Raw genomic sequence first — 17,486 nt, forward strand, 5'->3', positions numbered from 1 at the left:
GGATGCAAACATATATGAAACATACTTATACCATCGTCAAGTCTATGAGTAACATCATCTAATACTCAATCCATCATCATCATCATCAAAGAATGTTTATATATATTAACATCATTCAAATACCATCCAATCGTCATCGTCATACAATCAATAAATCATCACATGATTATTACTTCAAACATAACATGTATTATCACATCTCATCACATACATGCACAATATATGATTCATCAAGCAATAAAATCATGATTCAAAATAATTGAAAGTTACACCTCATTTCATCATTTAAACACACAGGTTATTTCATAAGGTTCATCATACACAAAAAGTCACTCAAAACAGGCCAACGGTTCAAAAGTTACGCATCATTAAACTTTTCAAAATCACAAAAATGGAAATCCTGCACACAAGCCTGTCATACATGTATAGTCTAGTCCATACGCGTATCATTCTAAGTCATATGCGTATCAACAGAAATGGATTTTCACTAAAAATCTTCCCACACGCTTATCGTCTTACTCATACGCGTATGGCTTCCTTCCATACGCGTCTCATACGCGTTCCAGCAGAAGGCTGGTATCGTGACGGGACGGGCTACGTATCATACGCGTATGGCCCTTGGGAGCGTCCCTCATACGCGTATGGCCTAGCCTCATACGCGTATCATACGCAAATGGCCAGCGCTTTCCAAAAACCTACAATTCGTACCAGTCTGTTTTCTGCTCGTTTTCATCACTAACATTCTACGAACCTAAATCCCAAATTCCTCAACCTTGACCAAATCGATTCAAGTTGATCAAATACCAAAAAAAGCCACACAACATATATCATACACACCTATAACATATATTATGCATCATCGACCATCATACAACACCAAATTCATGGGATTCATCAAAACATATAATTAACAACAAACATCCCAAAACCCAAACTCTATTATACGACTCAATCGACATGAAATAATATAACTATATCAATCCTATTATCCATAACCCGATAATAGATGTTAATCGGAAGAGTCCCCTCTTACCTTAGCCAAGAATCTGGACTTTTCCCCTTCTTCTCCATCAAACCTGTAAGCCCTTTTTCCTCAAATTCAACAAGAATCTCCAATCTTCAAACTCTCTTATCTCCCTCATCAAGAACTTCCCTGACACGAATTAATATATCAAACGAAGGAAATTTTGAAGGAGTGAAAAACACTTAGAAAGGGGGGATTGAATAAGGGTTGTTTCTTAAAATGGCAGATAAAAAATAATCACACAGATATTTTTATCCTGGTTCGTTGTTAATCAAACTACTCCAGTCCACCCCTGATAGAATGATTTACCTCCACTGAGGATTTAATCCACTAATCAATCTTGATTACAATGGTTTTCCACTTAGACAACTTCTAAGTCTTCTAGAGTATGTTGATCACAACTTGATCACTCTAGGAATTCTTTTACAAAAATAGTAAACAATATTACAAGAGTTTAATGTGCTTCTTAATAAGCTATAATCATCAAGTGATTTTCTCTCAAGATTAAGTTCTAACACTCACTAAGATATTACAATATTTGCGAGGTTGAAGATGGAGATCTTTGCTGTTTATGTGATAACGTGTAGAATTAATTTGGCAGCGTAAGATTACTTTAGCTTGTGTTCTCTAGTTCTTCGGTATCCAGAGCTTCACTTATATTGGCAATGAGAAAGGTGACTATTGAGGAGCATTTAATGCTTTATGTGAATAGTACACTGCTGCATTTAATGTTTTACTCTTTTGTCAACTACCTCGAGCCTTGTTTCAACTGCTCTTGCTGACTTTGCCTTTTGTAGCTTCTAACGTTTCTTTTGTCAGTCAGATTTGACATTGTAGATTTTTCATCTTGTACTTGCTTCTGGAATCAGACTATTAGAATGACGTTTGAATACCAGAGTCTTCAGCATTGGTGCAGATTGTAACTTCAGTCATCAGACTTTGGAAGTTCTTTACAGTGTGATACCATCAGATCTTCAGAGCCTTACTTCTGATTGCCATCTTCTGATGCCTTTCAGATCATGTTCTGATTTTCTCAAGACCATCTTCTGATGTTTTCCAGTCCATGTTTTGATGAAGTCATCCAGATCTTCTGGGTCAGAGCTTCTGAATGCTGATTTTGTGCATACTCTCTTACTCTTTTCCTGAAATGGAAAACGTGAATAATTAGAGTACCACATTGTCTTATACAAAATTCATATATAATGTTATCATCAAAACTAGAAATATTGATCAGAACATGTCATGTTCTAACAAATTTCGTGTAGAATCCGAATCTTCAAGAATTACCTGATTTGGAGCTACAAGCAGAAAGTTATGACTCGTTTTGTGAGGGCTGCACCATGAATACGAAAATGGGTCTTGTCCATGAGTTCTTCTTCTCCCCCTCTTAGGTTTTCCTCTTCCCTTTCTCAATTTCCTCTTATTTCCTTGTTTTATGAAAACATAACATAATTTAGTAATGGGCTCAACAACTTAACACCCCCTCATTACTAATACCACACTTGGCCTAAAAACCAATATTCCATAATTCCTCCAAATAGTTCAACGAAAATACTAAATAATTCTAAATAATAATTTAATTTTCGATTAAATTAAAATTAAAAAATATGGGGTATTACATCTGTGATGCTCAAAATTCACTTCTAGGAAATTCCAGACTCTAATTCTTCTCACATAAATCCATAGGGTCTTTGGCTGGACCTGGAAACTTGTAGAACTACCACGGAAACGCATAAAATGCGACAAAAAGTGATAAACCACTAAAAACACTAACACGCGAATGGAAATACGAAACACAACAATAATTTGAAAAACAATAAAAGACTAGGCAAAGTGTTACCGATTTTCGCAGATTCATACCGAATAGATGAAGGAACACTACTAGATATGGTGTCTAATCACCATCCAACGACAAGACGTCAAGCGTATCTCCTACGAGAGGAGTTGGATTCTCCGTCTCCATTAAACCCCCATGTTATGGATTCTCCTCCCCCGATTACCATGTTTAGGAGATGAATGAGATAGATTGTGAGTTGAAAATGTGTATTTCTTAAGTTAATTTTATCGGGTCCCATGGTGGGTGCCAATTGTACTAGTTAATCTCAATATTTCTATTGTTTAATATCTTCTTACTCCATTTTCTTAAAATCAATCAATACAAATCTAAACGTTTTGCGAAAACATTTCAAAGCCTAAATAATACAATTTAATCTCCCTCTTGTGTTTGAAGTCACTTGGGAAGCAAGTGGCATCAGATCCTAACTTCAAATGGCTCAATAAACAAATCCTCATCTTTTAATAGAGATGGGTATTCTTATTGGAAAGAAAAGATGAAAATCGTTATAGAGAGGATGGATTATGATATCTCAATTACTGTAAAAATTGTCTCTTTGTTCCCACACATCTAGTTGATGGTGTCGTGGAAACAAACCTTGAGAAATATGGACCACAAAGGATAAAAATATTGTACACCACAATTTTAAAGCAAAAAATTTTATCACTATTGCTCTCGGTAGTTATAAGTTTTTTTTTTCCTATTTCTCCCTGTAGCTCTGTCAAAGAAATGTGGGACACCCTTCAAATTACCCATGAAGGTGCAACAAAGGTAAAAAGGGATAGAATGACTTATTTAAAATAAAACTTGAGAAAAATATTCTGGATATATAAAAATGTTGCTTTCAGAGTTATAAATTCGGCAAGACATTAAGAATAGGATTAAAAGATCAATATAATGAATACAATATTATAAATAACTAACAATTTTAAGAACTTAAATATATTTATAGTTAACTTTACTTATTCAAATACAATCAAAATTTAGCTATTCATACGCGTGGTATTTTGACAAAAATATGATCTTGAGAGAGGATTGCAACCAAGATTGATGAATCAACCTCAACATTCTTCACATCTTACTTTTCTCGTGCTTTCCATTGTTCTCGTTTTGTTTCTTCACGAAAAGTTATTAATCACAACTTCAAGTTCTAACTTGAATTTCCTTATACAACATCTAAGAAAGGGGAATTTTGTTAGGAGATTCGAACATCACCATGTAATTTGACGTTTCTACATGGCGAAGTTTCTGTCAACTCATCAAGATGTCACTATAAGGTTACCTTAAACATTAGGTGAAACACTTGTTTTCCTATTATATTTTCTCATTCATAATATCCAAAATTCTTCGAATTCTTTTGCTAGGTCATTTGGATTTATGTGCTTGCAAGTATGAAGTTGATGATCTTGATGATAATCTTTTTAGTGTTTTGACGACAACAATATGCTGATGACTGTTGAAGTATGTGGTTATATCTTTCCAACTCTTTGATAATGGTGAATAACTTGAAGATATCTCATGCCTCATCTATTAGAAGACTCGAGGTTTTAATGAAGTGGTTATATGACCGGTATATCTTGGAAAGGAACTTTAAAGCTTCAGAGTTGTAAAAGATAAAAGCATGAATGCTCGTCATGTCATGTATGTATTAGTGACTAAAGTATTGTGAAAGTATAAGAGTAACTCCAAATATACCAAGGAAACTCACACACACATACACAATTAAAATACTTTTAAGTCCCCCCTTTACTTAACAAAATCACCAAAAAAATCACTTTTAGAGCCTAGCCAACTGATTAGGAGAATGTATGTTTTGTTGGAGGAAATTTTTCAACTAAATAATCTACTAGACAAATGGCCTACTCAATTAGGACTTGCTTGGTTGAGTCTATAATCGATTAAGACAGTTTCTTAATGATTGATAACAACAAAATATCAAAATCTTCATTTTTGGACATTAACAATCCATTATTTGGGATGCGTTATCGATTAACTCATTTAAAGGACCCATGGATTGTTTGCTTTTTTGAGCCACATATTTTTCTATATAAAGGAGGTCTCTCCTCATTTGAAAATAAATCAAAATTCAAAGCTTCTCTCACTCTCTCTCTCACACATATATTGTTACCTTTGTTTTATTTTTGCTGCTTTTATCTCTATTCTTTTGATACTAACACAAATTATTGTTTTAAATATTTTTTTAAATAATCGCAAATTTTAAATATTACAATTCAATCATCGTCTATGGTTAAAATCAGTCGTCCAATAAATCATTCATTTCTTTGCTTAGAAAATTGCTCAACTCATAGTCATAGTCCTTTAAGCTTTCATCTTCAAATCATTCTTGATTAATTAGTCTGCATAAGAGATGGAAATAGGTCAAAATAACTATAATCATAACTAAAACTTCACCATATAATATATACAATGAATAGGGTTATATTAAATTAAATTAACCATAAAAATTAGCCATATAATATATATCTAATTTGTAATCTAAAGAGAGAAAGTTAAACACTTCACTAAAAAGAAGAAGGCTCGTCCAAAGATCAACAATATCGCCTTAGTCTATCTATACCTCAAAATAAGAAGAAGTTGCCAATGAAAAGAAAAACCAAACACGCTTTTAGCTTTCTTGATTTGTTGGGCCTGCCTAAGCCACACCCTTTCATTTATCACATGTACCATAAAAGACCCCTTAAAAAGAAAATATTCTTATGTTTATTTATTTTCTATATATTAAAAAATAGTATAAAAAAATTACATCTAAAAAATATGTCCAATCTCAATTTTGAAATAAAAAAAAGTTACCTTTTAAGTAGGGATGGCAACGGGTGCCCGCGGGTGCGGGTTTTATACTACCCAAACCCGCACGCACCCGAACCCGAACTCAAACCCAAAAGCTATTCGGGTGACAGAATAACACCCACGCCCACACCCGTTGGGTTCGGGTTTTTTCACCCAAACCCAAACCCGCAACAAAATACATAAAATATATTTTTCTTACAATTTGCTTACAACTTTCCATAATATATATATATATATATATAATATTATAATATATATATATATATATATATATATATATATATTCGGGTGTGATTTCGGGTTTCGGGCGCGGGTTTCACTCTACCCAAACCCGCACCCGAAATATCGGGTGGCACCTGAACCCAAACCCAGTCAACTCGAGTTTTCACCCGTTGACTCGGGTTCGGGTGCGGGTGGATCCCGCGGGTTTGGGTCTGTTTGCCATCCCTACTTTTTAAGTGATTATTACCACTTTTGAATAGAAACATATATTGGCAAACCTGTGTAATTAATATGTACAGCAAATAAAATTAAAAAGGTTAGCATCCAAGGCAAATAGAATTAGAACACAGGTATATAATATATAGCAAAAGGAAAAGCTCAAAGTTTTGAGTGTTCTTGGTGGGGAAAAAGGTTCGAATTAGAAAAGGGATGCGTGGGAGTGCGGGTGTTGAGAAAAAAAGTTGAGATTTTGTCTTCAAGCAATCTTTTAAAGATTCTTACCTTTATATATGGTTTTATGTCCTACAACCAATTTTTGAAATTTATTTTTTTAGTGAAGAAATGTTTATTAGTTACCTTTTAAAATTGAGTTGAATAAAAAGAATAAAGTTTAAAAATATAACAAATTTTCTTGTATTGAATTTTGATACGGGGAACGGTCCAGGTAAATATTTCATCGATTAACATTTCAACATTTAAATTGTTCTATACTCGGAATGTTTGTAAGCCCGTGACTTAGACCGAATCTTAGATATAAGGGCATATGAAATTCTGGACTCAGACACGCGATGTCGAACAGGATGTCACGACATAACTTTCTGAATGCTTTTAAACAAATGAACAAGGAGTAAACAGAATAACAACACAAGAAAGTTGTTAACCCAGTTCGGTGCAATCACACCTACATCTGGGGGCTACTAAGCCAGGGAGGAAGTCCACTATAAGTAATATCAATTCAAGGTAATACAGATCAAGATTACTCCTTTCACTTAATATCTACCCAATGCAACTTCAATCTAAACAACTTAGATCAGAGATCCTACTCACTCCCCCTCAATCACAGCAGTGATGAAAAACACTCAACGAATAGCAAAGAAGACACACTTCAAAGACACAACTTGATCTTGCTTAAAAGCTTTAATCAAGTACAATAGTACTCTTGCTTAAAAGCTTTGAGTACTTCTTACAACTCAAAACAAAACACCTAGACCAAGACAATCATCATGATGATTGTTTGGCTTACAAGAAGGCTAGAACGAAAACTTAAAACAAAGAACTCTTAAAGCTTCTCAAACAAAAACCCTAACGTGATCAGCAGCTTCTTCGTAGAATATATAGCCTTCATAAAACACAGCAGCTGGGCCTTGGATCAAAATTAGTTTTAAACCTAATTAAACTAATTTCCATAAATCAAGGAACTAAAATAATAACCATCAAAGACGTCCTTGAATCAGATCAGAATCCAACATTACCAAATAAAGCGCATAGGATCTTATCAGATCACATAACCATAAATAGTAATAGAAAAGAACGTAACAGCTGCGAATGTCATGACATCGGCCTTGACATCAGGTAAAGGCCTGCATAAGAAAAACTTCACAACAGTAGAATGCATGTCATGACACCAGATTTGACAAGATAGAAACACAATGAGTTTTACCAAAAATTACAGCCAATCAACAACATCTACAAACTCCCCCTTTGGCAAATTTTTGGCTAAAACACTAATTGATGTAACCAAACAGATATCAGAGCATACACAACAGCCAACAACAGAAAAATAAATTCTGTAAGCAAACAACAGCAGCCAACAACAGAAAAATAAATTCTGTAAGCAAACAACAGCATCTTGATTAATCACCAGAAAACCAGAAAACATCTACTTAATCAACTGTTACAGAAACCACTTGTCATTGTCTGGGAGAACCAGGGAACACCCAAAATAAAGAAAACAACAAAAAACAACCATGTCCATCAACCAACAAGAAAAACCAACAGACCACCAAAACAACAAAACAACCACCATTAAAAACAACCACCATTACTCCCCCTTTTTAGCCACAAAAGGAGCCAAAACACAATCAGAATCAGAGCTAATCCTCAGACCCATCACTGTCTTCATCACTAGAGTCACCAGGATTGTCATCACTTGAGCCACTAGTCTCTTCAGCAGCATCACTACTCCCACTTTCAGCACCCTCAGCCTCAGCACCCTCAGCCTCTTCCTCAGCCTCTTCCTCAGCACCTTTGTCTTCATCCATATTGTCACCATCCCTCTCACCAACAAGGTCATCATCTGTAGACTGCTCAAGACTTTGGATGAGCTTTTCAAGTTTAATCTTCCTGTTGTCCAACTCCTGACAAGTCTCTTTCAGCTCAGCAATAAGAAGGGCTTTGTTCACAGATTTGCTGGGTTGTGATGTCCCAACAGATGTCATGTCATCAGACCTCTGGAGTAGTTTGTAGTGAAAAGACAAAGCACTCTCCCTCTTACATACAGAATCTTTACTTTTCAGAATTCCAGGGTGTTGCTTGAGGATTATCCCACAATCAGGGATGGGAATGCAATAGGGAGCTTGGTAGCAGAGGTACCAGCATGCCTCATAGTTTGATCAAATATATAAGTCCCATAGTCAAATTTTGTCTTGGTTCCCACAGCATAAATAAATATTCCTAGGCCAACATCAATGGTAGAAGTGTGATTGGTAGGCACCCAGTTAGCAGCACCAATTTTGTGTAGCAATGCATACCTGACATTAAGAGAACTAGCAGACAGTTTGCTCTTTATAGGCCACTTCTTAACCTTACCACCAATGATTACTTTGCACACCTCATTATCAGTCACTTCAAGCTCAGGTTGAGCCTCAACATCTCTACCTAGATATAGGTTGATAACAGCAGGGGAAAAATCTATACACTTTCTTCTAACATACACCTTATGAAAATCCTCAGTTCTTCCATCACCACAATCTTGAGACAAGTTCACAATAAATTCCTTCACAAGCATTTCATAACACTTTGAAAAATGAGAGACAATCTTAATCAAACCTGCAGACTTGATGAGCTTCATGACCTCTTGACATTCCAGAGCATCATTTGCTAGTTCTCTTTCAAGAGCCAGCCTTCTTTGATAAACAAACTTCCACTGGATGGCATTTGAAGCATAGTGCAAGTAAATGTTGTCCAGAGGAACATCACGAACCTTTGTGGAGGATTTTGTGACAGCAATCTTCTTCTTTGATGGGATGTCAGGGACATCACTTAAGACATCATCTTCAGGGGCAGAAACACTTCTTTCCTTCCTCTTCTTCACTGCAGTCTTGCTCCCAGTGGTTGAAGGTTCAGCAGGGACCTTCTTGATCTTCTTTATAGTGACCTTCTTTTGAGGAGTAACTTGAGGAGTAACTTGAGGTTTGGAAAAATCTTGATCACAAACCTGTTTTCCCTTACGAGTCTTGACTCTATGAGAGATGCTAGAGATGAGCTCACCATCAGCAATGTCAATAGAATCATCCAGATCATCCAGATTCACCACATCATGCACAGTAGGGCCTTCATTAAGGGTTTCTTTAGAAGGAGCAGCAGGAACCTCTTCAGCTTTCTCAGGTTCAAGAATCTCAGCATCTTTAGTACCAGATGTTTCAACATTGATAGCTTCAGATGTCTCAACATCTTTGGCACCAGGGGTCTTCTCATCATTGTTGTCAACAGATGTCTCAACATCACCCTGATCTTTGCTAGCATCATCTTGACCATCTTGATCATATTTGCTGTTCTCAGAGGCAGGAATTTGGGCAAGAGGAACAGATATTCCATCAACCTGGTGCCCTTCATTCAAGATTCTTGTGACAATATCTACGATCGCATTATGAACATAAGCTGAGCCCTCTCTACCTTGAACAGAAAAAGTTTCTGGAACAGATCCACCAGTTGATTTTCTTGCATGCATCTTTCTTGGTGGATTATGAACAGGATCGGTAGCAGGAACAGAGTTCAATGGCACAACATTCAACACAACATCTTGATCACTCACCACATTGGGTGCCCTAGATCCTGATGCTGTTTCAGAGGAAGGAGACGATTTCTTTGAGGGAGAACTCTGAGACATGATGAGAGAAAATGGAATGCTGGGTAAAGGTTTGTGAATGCAGAGACACAGAGAGATAGCGTGAGTGTTGAGGATAGGTTTTGGGGGAATGGAAACCGTTTGGGCTAATTGTAAAAGGGGGGGGGGAAATACACTTTAATGTGTAATGATATCAAATATTTGGAGAGAGAAATAATGCTGGCCCCACACCCAATTAATTGCTATAATCCTTCACAAAGACAAATGCCTAGTTTACTTCTTAGATTTTCAAATTGATTTGCATCCAAAGCTTTTGTGAAAATGTCAGCCAGTTGAAGATTTGTAGCAACATGTTCCAAGGCAATTATTTTATCCTCAACAAGATCTCTAATGTAATGGTGTCTAATATCAATGTGCTTGGTCCTGCTATGCTGAATGGGATTCTTTGAAATGTTAATGGCACTTAAGTTGTCACAATATAATGTCATGACATCTTGTGTGACATCGTATTCTGTTAACATTTGTTTCATCCAAACAAGCTGAGAGCAACTACTTCCTGCTGCAATGTATTCTGCCTCTGCAGTGGACAAAGACACACAATTTTGTTTCTTGCTGAACCATGAAATAAGATTATTCCCCAAGAAGAAACATCCTCCTGAAGTACTTTTTTTGTCATCAGCACTTCCAGCCCAATCTGCATCACAATATCCAGTGAGAATAGGTTCACACCCATGAGAGTAGAGCATTCCATACTCACAAGTACCATTCACATATTTCAGGATCCTCTTGACTTGATTGATATGACTGATCTTTGGATCTGCTTGATACCTAGCACACACCCCAACAGCAAAAGCAATATCAGGTCTACTGGCTGTGAGATACAGCAGGCTTCCTATCATGCTTCTATATAAACTTTGATCAACACTGGTTCCCTTTTCATCTTTGGACAACTTTAAGTGAGTAGGAGCTGGTGTTCTTTTGTGAGTAGCATTTTCCATTCCAAACTTTTTAACAATGTTTTTAGCATACTTACTCTGAGAGAGAAAGATTGAGTCTTCCATCTGTTTAACTTGCAGCCCAAGAAAATAAGTTAATTCTCCAACTAGGCTCATTTCAAATTCTGATTGCATCTGATCAACAAAATGTCTAGTCATCTTGTCTGACATCCCACCAAACACAATATCATCCACATAGATTTGAGCAATCAGGATCTTTCCTCCTTCATCTTTAACAAAAAGTGTTTTATCTATTCCTCCTTTCCTGTACCCATTACCAGTAAGAAACTCAGTTAGTCTCTCATACCAAGCTCTAGGGGCTTGTTTTAGGCCATAAAGAGCTTTTCTTAGTTTGTACACATAGTCAGGATGGTTTGGATCAGCAAAACCTTTAGGTTGCTCCACATAAACTTCCTCACTCAAGTATCCATTCAAGAAAGCACTTTTCACATCCATCTGGTATAGTTTGAATTTTAGAATACAAGCAACTCCTAGTAGTAATCTAATTGACTCAAGTCTGGCAACTGGAGCAAAGGTTTCATCAAAGTCAATTCCTTCAACTTGAGTGTATCCTTGAGCAACTAGCCTTGCTTTGTTTCTGACAACAGTTCCCAGTTCATCTGACTTGTTTTTGTAAACCCATTTTGTTCCAATGACATTAGTACCTTTAGGTCTTGGTACCAGCTCCCATACTTCATTCCTTTCAAACTGGCATAGTTCTTCCTGCATGGCATTAATCCAGAACTCATCTGTTAATGCTTCCTTGACATTTTTAGGTTCAATTTTTGACACAAAACAAGAGTTTGAAACTACTTCCCTTGACCTTGTAGTAATTCCACTGTTGAGATCTCCTATAATAAGTTCACTAGGATGATTTTTTTGAACTCTTATAGATGGACTCTTGTTAGGAGGTTCAGTCTCAGATTCTGTGATAGTAGGACTGCAATCATCTTCTCTTGTAGATCCTTCAGCTGTAATATCCCAGAATGTTCCGACATCTTCTGTGACATCTGCTTGATTGTGGACATCATCAACCACAACATTTATGGACTCCATTATTATTCTGGTTCTTGAGTTGAACACTCTATAGGCTCTACTGTTTGTAGAGTAGCCCAGAAAGATTCCTTCATCACTCTTGGGATCCATCTTCCTTCTGTGATCTCTATCAGCAAGAATGTAACACTTACTACCAAACACATGGAAGTATTTGACAGTGGGTTTTCTTCCCTTCCAGATCTCATATAGGGTGGTAGAGGTTCCTTTTCTTAAGGTAACTCTATTATGGACATAACAAGCAGTATTCATGGCTTCAGCCCAGAAGTAGATAGGAAGATTCTTAGCATGGATCATGGCTCTGGCTGATTCTTGAATAGTTCTATTTTTTCTTTCAACAACCCCATTTTGCTGTGGAGTAATAGGGGATGAAAATTCATGATGTATTCCTTCAGAGGAGCAGAAATCAGCAAACTTTTGATTCTCAAATTCCTTTCCATGATCACTTCTAATTCTCACAACACCATTTTCTTTTTCTCTTTGAACTCTTTGACATAGGTCCTTGAAAACATCAAACACATCTGACTTTTCTCTGATGAAGCTTACCCAAGTGTATCTGGAGTAGTCATCCACAACCACATAAGCATATTTCTTTCCTCCAAGACTTTCTATTTGCATTGGTCCCATCAAGTCCATATGGAGCAGTTTAAGAACTCTGGAAGTGGTCAGATGTGTAACCTTTGGATGTGACATCCTGGTTTGTTTTCCTATCTGACATTCACCACATATTCTTCCTTCATCAATTTGTAGCTTAGGAATTCCTCTCACAGCTTCCAGAGAAATAATCCTTTTCATACCTCTTAGATAAAGGTGACCAAGTTTTTGGTGCCACAGCTTTGCTTCTTCTTCTTTAGAACATACAGTTGAGTAACTGGATTCATGAGACACCCACAAGTAGCAGTTATCTTTGGATCTGACTCCCCTCATTACTACTTCCTTTTCTTCATTAGTAACCACACACTCAGCTTTAGTGAAGTTGACTTGGTATCCTTGGTCACAGAGTTGACTGATGCTTATGAGGTTAGCAGTCAGGCCTTTGACCAACAAAACACCTTCTAAATTTGGCACTCCTGAACAGTCTAGTTTTCCAACTCCTTTGATTTCTCCTTTAGCTCCATCACCAAAGGTTACATAGCTAGTAGAATGATTCTTGATATCAACAAGCAGATTCTTGATTCCAGTCATGTGTCTGGAACATCCACTGTCAAAATACCAATCTTCTTTGGCTGAAACTCTAAGAGATGTATGGGCTATTAAAGCCATATTTTTAGGTTTCCATTGTTGCTTCTGGATGGGCATGATCTGCTTAGGTTTGTAGTAAGGAGCTTGATCTGGGTATCCATATAATCTGAAGCAAAAGGGCTTAATGTGCCCAAATCTTCCACAGTAATGACATCTCCATCTTTGAAACTTTCTCTTCATTTCACTTTTCTCGTGATGTTGAGTCACATGTTTTGACATTGGTTTCAACATCTCAGCTTCAGGTTTAGTTCTGCTACTATCTTGGGAATGTTTCTTTGCACCAACAAATCCTATACCAGACATATCTCCTGAACTTTTTCCAATCTGCAAAATCTCCTCCAACATATCCGAGCCACTGTTCAACATTTTTACAGATTTTGACATCTGATCAAGTTTGGATTGTAACATGATAATTTCACTGTTTAGTTCAGATATAGTTTTACTAAGCCCTTTGTTATCAGCCTCCAACTGAACTATGTATTTCTTCTGCTTTTCACCTTGTTGACAAACTTCAGCACTTCTGATACACAGCTTTCTGTAGGAGGTTGCCAGTTCTTCAAAGGTTAGCTCATCTTCACTAGAATCTTCATCAGAATTGCAAACCCCAGTAAGGGCTGTGACATGTTTGGCTGATTCTTCTTCAAAATCACTCTCAGAATCTTCATCAGACCAGGAGACTGACAATCCTTTCTTTTGTTTCTTGAGATAAGTAGGACATTCAGCTCTAATATGTCCATACCCTTCACATCCATGACATTGAATCCCTTTGCTGTGATTGTACTTTTCTTCTGGTTTTGCTCTTCTGCCAGAGTCATAAGATCTACTGATGTCAGATGAGATGTTCTTGGCATTAGGTCTTGGCTTCTGATCCATTCTTCTCATAATTTTGTTGAATTGTTTACCAAGCATAGATATAGATTCAGATAGATTCTCTTCTCTACTTTCCTCTGCTTCTTCTTGAGAGTTGGACACAAAAGCTATGCTTTTGTTCTTCTTTTCAGAATTTTCACTGATCCCCATCTCAAAGGTTTGAAGAGATCCAATTAACTCTTCTACCTTCATTTTGCTGATGTCCTGTGCCTCTTCTATAGCTGTAACTTTCATATCAAATCTCTTAGGTAGGGATCTAAGGATTTTTCTCACCAGCTTTTCATCAGACATTTTCTCTCCCAAAGCTCCTGAAGTATTAGCAATATCAAGTATATTCATATGAAAATCCTTAATACTTTCATCATCTCTCATCCTTAGATTTTCAAACTTCGTAGTTAGCAGTTGAAGTCTTGACATCTTCACTTTGGAGGTGCCCTCATGAGTAGTCTTGAGGGTATCCCAGACATCTTTGGCTAGTTCACACTGGTGTACTAGTCTGAATATATTCCTGTCAATTCCATTGAATAAAGCATTTAAGGCTTTAGAGTTGCCAAGCGCCAATGCCTCTTCATCTTTGTCCCATTCTTCCTCTGGTTTAAGATTTTTCTTGCCATCTTTATCAGTAATGACAGGATGTTCCCATCCTTTGTTCACAGCTCTCCATGCTTTACTATCCACGGATTTCAGAAAAGCCACCATGCGAGGTCGCTTTTAAGATGCACCGCTTATTTGTAGACATATATGTAATAGTGATGGAGACATTATGGGCCCTAATTATTAGATCTAATAATGCATATCAAGATCTAGGGGTTCAATGACAGTCCAAATCTAAGAAATTGAAATTGAAATTAAAATTAAAATTAAAATTGAAATAAACTTTGGACAGAAAATTGCTATGCAATGTCCTTGTACTCAAGGCCATCATAGAATGACCAAACACCAAATTATCCAAACTCTAACTTGTTGAAATTTTCATTGTAGGATTATTGGACTAGAATAACTTTAATTAAATTTTTCATTGCATGAACATGATGTCCGACCTTTTCACATATCTATCCGGATTATAAGCGAATGGTTACGTGTCAAACCACGTGTCCCTGAAACAATCAGTATTTGCCACTCTTCAAAGGAAGAAATTATTTTTTGGAGAGCGGGTCTTCGGGATCCTTTTAGTGGGGAGAATTAGTCTTCATATCTATATGCTCTAGTCAAGTAGTTAGGAGGGAATCGATTCCTCGCCCATCAATTTCGCTCATAATCTAGGCCTACAGATATCCTTACACTAAGGGTTGGAAAGATCCTTCACTTTTACATATTCATCACACTTAAACTGTTTTGTGATCATCTTTGTAAGTAGGATTCCCCTTATTATATTTTTGCAAGTACAATTAATGTCTATCATGGGTCATTGGTAAAACTAAATTAGGTCACACTTCCCTCCAACTTTCACTCGCCCCATTATCTTTAGTTATCTTTTTCAAGATGGTTCCATGAAGAAGCGCCATAATAGCTAACAACACTAACAACAAAGATAAAGAGGCCTTAGCAGAGAAGTGTGATACTAATGAAGAGTTATGTAATTCCAACCAAGCCTTGAAGGAGAAAGTTGTGACCCTTTAGGAGCAAGATCACAAAGATATGTTTGTCTAAGATGAGGTCCTAGATCCTTAACCTCTCTCCGACAAGATGTTGGGCGCTCTGGTGCCAAAAAACTTCAAACTACCATCATTATGAAGTTTGATGGGATAAGTAAACACTAAGAACATATCACTGCCATCAACATTTGGATTGCAATTATAGGCTCCTTCGACTCCTTAAATAAAAAACTCTTGTCCATCACTTTCAAGGAGGAAGGCCTTAAGTGGTTCATGAACCTCCCTCATCTTTTAGGGACCACTTATCAAGATCTCTTGAGAAAACTGGTCCATCAATTTTTTAGAGAAAGCACTGAAAGGTTCCAATGACCAGCGTGCTAAATGTTCTCTATGGGCATATCGAGTCATTAAGAGTATCTCTCTCAGAATCAACGAGGCAATTAATAAGGTGATACATCCAAACCACAAGATGTTCGCGGGAAAATTCCGAAATTGTTTGAGAGTCAATCATCTCAACGAGTCTCTCGCCCAGAAGCTAGCCAAATCATGGCGCAAGCTGAATGTTATATTAAAGAGGAAGAAAGAAGTGCAAATAAGAATGTCAAGGATGTCATAGAACTTGCCTTCGGAAAATCTGATTCATTACAGCAACAGTTCCAGAAAAAGTTCTGTATTTCTCGAAGACTTCATTTGATGGAGAGTTCTCATCACCTGATGTGACAATGGCAAGCCTTAGGCCTCCGACTCTCCTATCTAAATCAAGTGAAATGTTAGCACTGAGGGAGGATTCGAAGGTGGCATTAAGCCATTGTTGCAAAAACTCGATGGGGCCAAAAACTCGAAAATTTCCCTCAGGACCTTCCCGTGCCTTGAGGTCACTAAAGGCAATCCCCAAGGATTAATATAGGTTGCCCAAAACTAATTTGCTCAGGAAAATATTTTTCCTTTCATTAAATTGGGTATCCAAAGGAATAAACTTCTTGTCTACTTGAAGAAAACAGGAACAAAAAACAAAGTGATATAGCCAGAGGGTAAGGAAGGGTATATGTTCCTGGGCTCTTATGCTGTTAGTATGATGGTCTTTGATGAAAACACAAAAACTAGGGTGTGAGAAGGTTAAGTTATGCTTAGTTTTGTTTATCATAGTGGGGTCAAAAATTTCCCTAGTTATCGAAGGCCAACAATTGCTGCTATGTCAAAAAGCGTGGGGGTAACCATTCCACATGGCAGATGAACATGTTGGTCAATGTTTCCCAGAAACGAATAGTAACGACCAACATGTGAAAATTATACTTAGGACCAGATCTTGATAGTTATATCAAATCAAAGGCACTGAAGTCCTTTCAAACTCTTTCCTTCTTCTGTTGAACTCTGTCTAGCCAATTGATATAGGAAGAATTGTTGATTGAAGTAGATGCATGAAATACACGGTTTCTCATGAAAATGAAATAAAAGGATTCATCCTTAAAAATAAGGGGTTTGCACGATGAGAAACAAGGAAAAAAGCTCTCCAAGTTTTGTGGTTTCTTATTCGGCCTGGGTAAAGGACCCATGAAAGCGTGAATAGTACCTGAAATGGAGTAAGGGATGAGTGTATCACCCAAAACCCCAAAACTTATATATAAACCATTAAACAAGAATTTAAGGTATCACCAACGAAAAATCTTCAATAACACATAATCATTTATCAAAACTCAGCAGAGTAATATTAAAATTAGTAATAAAACATAAAAACTTTCAACTTTGGTCTCGTAAGGCTTAACTTTCATAAACTGAT

The 17,486-nt window shown here is 36.8% G+C and overlaps 1 protein-coding gene and 1 long non-coding RNA gene across 2 annotated transcripts; both read right to left on the reverse strand.

Moving 5' to 3' along the window:
- Window positions 1–5,074: 5,074 nt before the first annotated feature.
- Window positions 5,075–6,211, reverse strand: LOC131611477 (uncharacterized). Its single transcript, XR_009286924.1, has 3 exons — window positions 6,118–6,211; window positions 5,437–5,555; window positions 5,075–5,215 (listed from the first exon to the last, which is right to left on the reverse strand). It is a non-coding gene; the product is annotated as an uncharacterized LOC131611477 (long non-coding RNA).
- Window positions 6,212–8,427: 2,216 nt separating this feature from the next.
- On the reverse strand, window positions 8,428–9,996 carry LOC131613612 (uncharacterized). The gene is made up of 2 exons (XM_058885266.1): window positions 9,145–9,996; window positions 8,428–8,883 (listed from the first exon to the last, which is right to left on the reverse strand). Exons 1-2 carry the CDS (start codon window positions 9,994–9,996, stop codon window positions 8,428–8,430), a joined length of 1,308 nt encoding a protein of 435 aa, XP_058741249.1.
- Window positions 9,997–17,486: the final 7,490 nt, after the last annotated feature.

This window comes from Vicia villosa, linkage group LG6 (genome assembly GCF_029867415.1).
Source record: "Vicia villosa cultivar HV-30 ecotype Madison, WI linkage group LG6, Vvil1.0, whole genome shotgun sequence".
NCBI lineage: Eukaryota > Viridiplantae > Streptophyta > Magnoliopsida > Fabales > Fabaceae > Vicia > Vicia villosa.

Coding starts and splice junctions, on each gene's coding strand:
- LOC131613612 (XM_058885266.1), bottom strand. CDS start 9,996: ATGTCTCAGAGTTCTCCCTCAAAGAAATCGTCTCCTTCCTCTGAAACA. Junction 8,884..9,144: donor AAGATGATGTCTTAAGTGAT/GTCCCTGACATC, acceptor ATGCTTGTGAAG/GAATTTATTGTGAACTTGTC.